This window comes from Scylla paramamosain, chromosome 5 (assembly GCF_035594125.1).
Source record: "Scylla paramamosain isolate STU-SP2022 chromosome 5, ASM3559412v1, whole genome shotgun sequence".
Taxonomy (NCBI): Eukaryota; Metazoa; Arthropoda; class Malacostraca; order Decapoda; family Portunidae; genus Scylla; species Scylla paramamosain.
The window spans coordinates 25,950,056-25,958,094 of NC_087155.1; the positions used below are offsets into that span (position 1 = coordinate 25,950,056).

Consider the following 8,039-nt stretch of genomic DNA (forward strand, 5'->3'; position numbering starts at 1 on the left):
ATCACACCTATCACGCGCCGCTACCACCTCGCCTATCATTTCCCCTCGCTCATTTCACTCGCTTGAAGAGGAAACTGATGACCTAATGGCTTCGTGATATGCGAGTCAGTGCAGGCGATGGGAACAAGACAGGATGGTCAGGATTCACGGACCGGGGCAGAGGAAGTAGAGGAGGTTGTAACATGGAAGAATGAAGTAGAGAAGGGAGAATGATGAGAGAATGATGAAAAAAAAAGATGTTATTTTCTTCACGATTAGCCGAGTTACGTAAATTTTATCAGTTTGTTCGGGACGAGGCGTGTGGCGGGACTTGTGGCGGGACGTGCTGTGGGGATTGGGGGGATAGGGGGGCTCAGTGAACCCCTTGGGGCGGGTCGTGGATGACCACCTGCCTCCGTGACTCATCTTGTCCACATTTCCGGAGGGTTGTCAGTCCCAGCGATTCTTCTGTTTATTTTTTCCACTTTCCCCTTTCTTTCCTGCCTTTTAATAAGCTTCTCTCTCTCTCTCTCTCTCTCTCTCTCTCTCTCTCTCTCTCTCTCTCTCTCTCTCTCTCTCTCTCTCTCTCTCTCTTTCTCTCTCCATCGGGAGTCATTATTCATTTATTTAGAATTTTTGTCAGTCAAGTGTCATGGGTGTGTGTTAATTATAAGTAATTTTTACAAGTATATATTTGCAATGTATTTGTATTTTGTATTCTTGTAATGTACTTTATTATTCTACGGACTATGGCTGTTTTTACGGGTGATTGTATTGAAATTATAGACAATAAACTATTTATCTGCGTGTGGGTGAGAGGTGGGTCTCAGGTGAGCAGTACCTACGCACATACATACACACGTCACTGAGAAGCGCCTCACCACGCACCGCTTTAATAATGACCTGCATCAGAAGGTGTCAAGCACTGTATACGCAACACCGTCTGCTTATTGACTGCCGCCTCTCACTCGTCCATGTTGCCTCGAGTGTAAAAAAAAGTTGGGATGTTCATTATTTTGAAAGAAATGGCAAAATCACACACACACACACACACACACACACACACACACACACAGAGAGAGAGAGAGAGAGAGAGAGAGAGAGAGAGAGAGAGAGAGAGAGAGATAGAGAGAGAGAGAGAGAGAGAGAATCTTCGTAGTGACTCAAGTTCGTCTTAATCTAATTTTCTTCAGCTCCGTGACACACACACACACACACATCGTCATCAGCCAGCTATTTCTCTTCGACTCGTGCATTCCTTCCAGACATCCTTCTGCAGAAGAGCTACGCCAAACCCGAGCGTGCAGCCTCACCGGAGACCTCATGATATTTGTTTACAAACACAGGGTGGCGAGGCGAGCCATGTGTGCCTGCCGGGACCTGATTGGTGGGCTGGCCCAGGACTTCCCTGTCCCTCCCTCCCTAAAGTTTCCAGGAGCCGCTATTGCCATATCTACCTCGCTGATCCGTGATGCAGCGCTGAAAGAACGCCGTGTTTTGCTTTGAGCAAGCATTCTTTCAGGATTCAGACACGTTATGTTGTTACTGTGATGACGAACAGTCGTGTAAAATCGTGATTCTTGCTAGATTATGACGGCGCGCACTTGTCTCAATGTGAGAACCTGTCACTCCAGCAGCAGTCTGGGAGCCGGGCATCCCCTTCCCCTTCTCGACGCAGTCATCTCAGTAGCGCGGTGGACTGTGGCTTGTAAGGTCTTACCGTGCGTGCGGACCTTCGTACTCGCGGCGCCTCTGGATACTCCAGTTTTCGCCATGATCAAGCTGCTGCAGGCGGGTGCCGTCCCTTTCGGCTTCGCCTCTGACATGAGTGACGTTAACTCTCCTTACCACCGCAGGGACTGCCTCCACGCCCTTCAGATGAACTGGCGCCACGACCACCGACCGCAAGCGGACGGTGAGTGTTGGTGACGGAGGCGAAGACGGTGCGTTGTGAGGGGGCTGATTGTGCTGTGTGGCGTGTGCTGCCGAGCTACGGGTATTATAGGTTATGGTATGGTATGGCGTACTAGCGCGCACTCTCTCTCTCACACACACACACACACACACACACACACACGGAAAAAAAAAATAAATAAATAAAAACATCAGCATGGTAGTACGTAGAGGCACCGAAAATGTACAGTTCATGGAAGTGGAAAAAAAAAAAAACTAATCAAACTAAACTGTTCAATTTTCCTATTTCCATTACATGCGGAGTGTCCTTATTGCCATATCAGTAAACCACTTATTGTTGTTTCCTGCTACTCGGTGCCAGAGTAGCGGTGCAGCATGACACGACAGCAAAGTTCACGTGGAGGGCAGGGCAGGGCAGGCCGCGGTACAAGAAAATTAATGTCGGGGCTTGAGGGGGGATGCTATGGGTGACAGGTGGGCTGCTTCTAATGCCGCACCTGTTGCTGCACGTGTGGAGGCTTTCAGGGAGTCTCCACACTGGCGCCGCTCGGACAAGCACTGGGACCATATTCTGAAACAACTCTGCACCGCACCTCCATTACATTGTAAAGGGTCGAGTTAAGGTGACACGAGCTTTCAAGGGTGTTTTTTTATTTTTTTTATTTACGGTTCTAGTGACAATAAAATCTCAACGTTATTACCAGGAGAAACACTCTTGAGAACCAGGGTAATCATTTCAGTGGCCTTTGAAAATAGTGGCGATGAGAGTGCAAAGCGTTTAAGAATAGGAGCCCTGCACTCTGAAAATTTCGCTCTCATAATGTAAATCAAACGTTGTCACACTAAACCGAACCAGGCGTTTGGCGGAGCGGGTGGAGCCAGCAAGCTGCAACCTGTATGGCGTGGGCGGGTGGGGGATTGGGGCAGGACCGGGACTGACGCCACCAACGTGTTGCAGCGTGCATGGTGGGAGGGGGCGTGGCGTGCCGTGGCGGGCCCTTGCCTTGCCTGACCCGCTCCTCCACGCCATAACTGTGCACAAAGCGAGTGGGGGAGTGACTGTGATTGAGCAGTGTCAGTGTGAGGGGGGCAATGACAGTGTGAATGGGGGAGTGACTGTCAGTGGGGCAGTGACAGTGTGAGTGAGGGCAGTGACAGAGTGAATGAAAGAGAGTAAGATTGCAGCAACCTTACAGAGAATAAAAGGATATCACTGGAAAATAAAAGAAACATTACATACGTTTTTGGTTATTAAGAGAGAAGAAAAGGAATGAAAACAAAAAAAGCCAGACAGTAAGAAGGAAAATGCCAGGCAAGACGAGGCAAGGCGAAGCAAGACAAGGCAAGGCAGTGTTTCGTGGTTCAGATTGTTTCACGTTTGGCTGCACAGAGGGCGCGGTGGGGAAATGATCGGGATGTGAATCGGAGAGAGAGAGAGAGAGAGAGAGAGAGAGAGAGAGAGAGAGAGAGAGAGAGAGAGAGAGAGAGAGAGAGAGAGAGAGACTCTTCTCCACTTCGCCACTCAAGCCCTGAGACCTATCATCACGCTGCCATCACGGAAAGCAACAGGCGGGCGGGGAGGCGGTGGCGAAGTGTCGTGCCTGCGACAGTGTAAGTACGTACAACTGGGGTCCAGGCAGGTGACGGTAGCTGATGTGTGGGAGGATCGGGGTGGGAGGCGAGGCGGGTGCTGTGCTGGGAATGCGATATGAAGGCTTGTCACGCGGGTGCTGTCGCGGTCTCTCTCTCTCTCTCTCTCTCTCTCTCTCTCTCTCTCTCTCTCTCTCTCTCTCTCTCTCTCTAATTAGTGATCAAGTAAGCGAAAAAATTTATCTCGAACTTCTGTTCCAAAAGGAGTTATAGGGATGATTCCAGGAGGTTGTTTTATGGAAATAGGTTGTAGTCGCTGGAGCATCCTGGGCTATGTTCACGCTCTTTTTTCTCACGCCCTCCTCTTCCTTCCGCAGGGTTCAGGCTGCTGCCGGACATCATCACGAGCAACACGCCGCCGCCGTCACCCCTGCCGCGATCACATTCCTGCCTCACCTTTTTCCCCGAGAAGACTCAGAGACAGACATCCCTCGCCGCCCCAGCCTCATCCAGCATCCTGCACGGGAGTGATGTGGACGAGGAGGCGAGGCTGAGTCACGTCCTTGAGGTGCGGCGCCACGTGCACAGCGACGCCCCCTCCACCTCCACCGCTCACTTGCCCCACTTGACATGGGTTCTCCCCCACCTCCCCAGTTCCTCCCGCGTCCCAGCAAACGATGGAGAGGTGGGACGCCGGAGAGGAAGGGAGGAAGATGGCGAGAAGCAGAGGCTGTGGCGGCAAATTGGCGGAGACTTACGCAAGATGGCTGATCAGTTTGAGGTGAGCAGATTATCATTGAGTTTGTGACGCACCTGTGTATTGTGTATCGCTGCCGCCTTCGTGGCCTTTAGTGGAGGTTGGGGGCGGGAGAAGAGACGTGTCTGGTTACCATTGTCTTGTTTATAATGTTTGGCGACAGTTATCCATGGCACGGGTGGACTGATTGTTTTCGATTTTTTTAGTCTGAACGTTTTCGACAGACTAACATGTTTAAGAATGAATATTTTCGACAATGATTTGGCAACTTAGACTGATTATTTTCGATGGTTCTGCAATATATTTTTCAATCATGATTATTTTCGACACATTAAAAACATTGGTTGGAATGTTTTCGAAACTAAATAAACTTCACTATGAATGTTTCCGACAGTAAAAAAATATTGAACTGAATGTTTTCGACACTAAAAAATGGTAAATTCTGAATGTTTTCGACACTGGATAAAATGAACTGTCACATCACGTCACGTTTAGACTTAAACAAAAGACTATAAAAACTAACCTAACCTAACCTAACCTAACCTAACCTAACAAGATAATAATCAAAGAAGGTCTAAAATGGCTGAATGAAGTGTCGAAAATATTCCAAAAAATATTGATTTAGGTCAATGATGTGTTGAAAATAATCCAAACTGTAAATAGCTAGGTAATTGTTGTGTCGAAAATAATCCAAAACGGACACTAAATGTGTAAGAGTTGTGTCGAAAAACAGTCCAAAAAAACATAAAATGGGTTGTCGAAAATAATACTTCTTGGCAAGAATCGAAAACATTCAGTTTAGATTACTTTTGTAGAAAATCGAAAACATTCAGACTAAAAAAATCGAAAATAATCAGCGACCTCCATGGCACTCAAGTGAGGATGCATGTCGGGAATCATGACGAGGGCGGGGCGGGGCAAGACGGGGCGCCAAAGCGGTAATTCTTGTGATGCACAAAACGAAAGTTTTGTCATCACAGTCAGTCATCAGGTTATTACCCTAATACTCTCTTATAGACACTACCTATCACTGCGCCGTGCCTCTTGTAGTCATTGTTCTCCTCATCCGGCAGGTGTCCTCCAAGAGCAGTGCAGAGGTTGCCGTGCTCCCCAGCAGCCTGCCAGTCATGCTCACTAGGTGTGTGGCTGGCACGCTTCTCTGCCTCGTGTGGTGGAGACTGTACCACTGCTATTGCTGATTTCACGGCGGGACGTCCTGGGTGAGACGCCTCCCGAGACCCACGTGACCTAAACTGACCAGCGTCCCTCGGCACCTGCAGCAAGGACAGACATCACTGGCGGCCGCTGGTCTCTCAGTCGCGACACGTTTGGTCTCCACGCCTTGGATGCTTTACTGCTTCGCTTCAAACACTGTTCACGGCATGGAGTGGACATTTCCACACGTAGGGGTCCGAGTGGCGCCTACCAATGGCTTCCTGTGTGTCCCAGCGGCCGCGTGTCTTGCGTCAGTCCCCGCTTGGCACCTCAGGAACACGTGGGGACGCGGGCACATTGAGCCAAAACCTTGCTGCTCTCCTAGCGTAGTGCACCTAGAGGCTAAGACTGTTCTTAGTTAAGTCCCTTGCGTCGGGCGTCCACATCCTCGTGTTTGTTTCATCCCGCCCGTCTCACTCAACTCACTGCCCACTGTCTTTCACTACGGATGGAAGCCTGAAGAACACTCGCCAGCAAAGGATGGAGAAATGATCAGCAATATTCGGTATAAGCTCACGAATTGAAAGCCCAAAAAAGACTCGTGTCCGCACTAGTGTTACAAGTGCACACGATGCTCGAGGAACTGTTCACGTTTCTTCATCCTAACGGGTGTTGTGATTGGTTTAGGTTATCATTTTTCATATTTTTACCCTGAGTGTTTGTCGGAATAATTAGCAAGTCAAGGAGACTTAGCTTGTCCTGAAAGGGTGAAATTGTTTTTTTGTCACGTGCAGGGCCAGTCAAGGTCACCCACTGAAACCTGACCTGGGCTGTCCCCAACCCTCTTTCCTTCCCCCTCTCCCAGGCCCCCGGGAGCACTGCATGGCCGGGTCAGGGGGTGCAGGGGCGCTATGATCTCACTAGCCTTAAGTTCCACGTTTCTCGCTCAGTAATGGACTACCAGTCTTTCAGGGGCGCGTTCTCTGTCCCCAAGTACTTTTAAGAGGAGGCGGAAGTGTTCCCTAATTAATGTCAGTGTCTTTCAAGGTAGGTGTAAGGTGAAGTGTGGGGAGTGACCTCCCCTTTCCCCTGCAGCCTCGTCCCTCGGCATGTCGGGCGGAGCAGTAACTTAAGTGGTGTTGTGCTTCGGTCTGTCTGGGAGGGACTGGCTGGTTGGGTGACTGGGAGTGATCCACGTCACACCAGGAGCACAACACTGGGTGCAGTTCTCCGACGGTTCGTATGATGGGCCGCGAACACATGTCCTGTTTTGATGTTTATGTTGCTTTATTTGATTTTTTTTATTGATCCATATTTTGTTTTTTATTTCCTTATTTTTGTGTATGTGTGTTTACCTAGCACGAGGAAGTATATAAAAACACTCATGTTTCATACAATTACAAATACTTTTCCGTGGAGGAGCTTTGTTTGTGGTTGATGTGAACCCACAGCGTGGCGGTGTGGCCCCACGCCCCAGCCTGGCTAGGTGTATCTTTATATCTCAGTGCGTCACTAGTTTCTTGACAGTCATTCAACACCTCATTATTTAATCATATTCTGCGGAGCACCGGTTATCGAGGCAGGAACGGCACGCTTGAGCTCTGCGTCATGGAGGAAGGCTGGCCACACCTGCCGCAGCTCTGTAGGCCACTGTAGAGGCGACCAATCAATCCACGTCTCCGCGACAGCAACACCTACAGGCTGAAAGGTCCCCAAGCCTCCCACTTCGGCCCCAGTGCTCCACTCGACCCGGCTTTCCTACATTCGGGTCACATCCCAGAGGCTCAGCACTACGAAGATAACTTCAGTCTTTTCCCACCTGTGATGAGGGAGAGGACCGAGGGAGAAGTGACCTTAACTAACACGGTCATATAGGACCTGTAGCTGCTTCACTGGTGCCATCTCAAGACATGACAGAAAGACATTCAGTAAGACATCATAAGACATTCAACAAGACATTCATCATCACACAAATCAGTCTTACGTTAGTCAGCCATCAGTCTAGTCAGAGCTGCTCCTCGGGGTAACTGCGAGAAGTGTGTCACTTCAACTTTATAGTCTTTTGAAGTAGTAGAGGTGCGGCGCAGAAGCGTTTCAGAATGTGGTCCCAGGTCTTGGCAGGTATGGGCTACAGACACCTGGCCGTATTCCACCTTATTTCTTAGCAACGTGCCATTATTGAAGGAAATTATTTTATCATGAAAAAAGACGTTTTCATTTTTTTCCTCCACCTGAGCGACGACGACCTCTGCATGGTAGTCCCACGGAACTTTTTTTTTTTTACGACCTTGCTCATATATTTTCCAGTGATCTAATTTTTTGTACGATATTTTAGGAGATAGCTGAATAAAAGATTAAGCTACCACACACTTTTTATATCCCCGTACTAGTGACGACTGAGGCGATGGAATCAAGCAGAATATAGTAACATCAGCAGTAGCAGTGTCCAGGCGGTCCTCCGTGTTCAGGGTTGTGTGTAAGTAGCTATTTAGTTGCGGCGGGCAAAGGCCTGAGTGACGCAGCTCGAACATCCAGCCGCGAGAAAACGAACATACGAATATACATACTAATACACACTCAAGTAGACAAGACAGTCACACAGGGCCCGTATTCAGAAACGCACTGCTCTCTCACCATTACCATG

At 49.0% G+C, this 8,039-nt stretch overlaps 1 protein-coding gene across 1 annotated transcript; it reads left to right on the forward strand.

Moving 5' to 3' along the window:
• Window positions 1-1,405: 1,405 nt before the first annotated feature.
• On the forward strand, window positions 1,406-7,757 carry LOC135100727 (uncharacterized). Its single transcript, XM_064003924.1, has 3 exons — window positions 1,406-1,894; window positions 3,861-4,264; window positions 5,314-7,757. Exons 1-3 carry the CDS (start codon window positions 1,570-1,572, stop codon window positions 5,437-5,439), a joined length of 855 nt encoding a protein of 284 aa, XP_063859994.1. The 5' UTR covers window positions 1,406-1,569; the 3' UTR covers window positions 5,440-7,757.
• The last annotated feature ends 282 nt before the right edge of the window (window positions 7,758-8,039 follow it).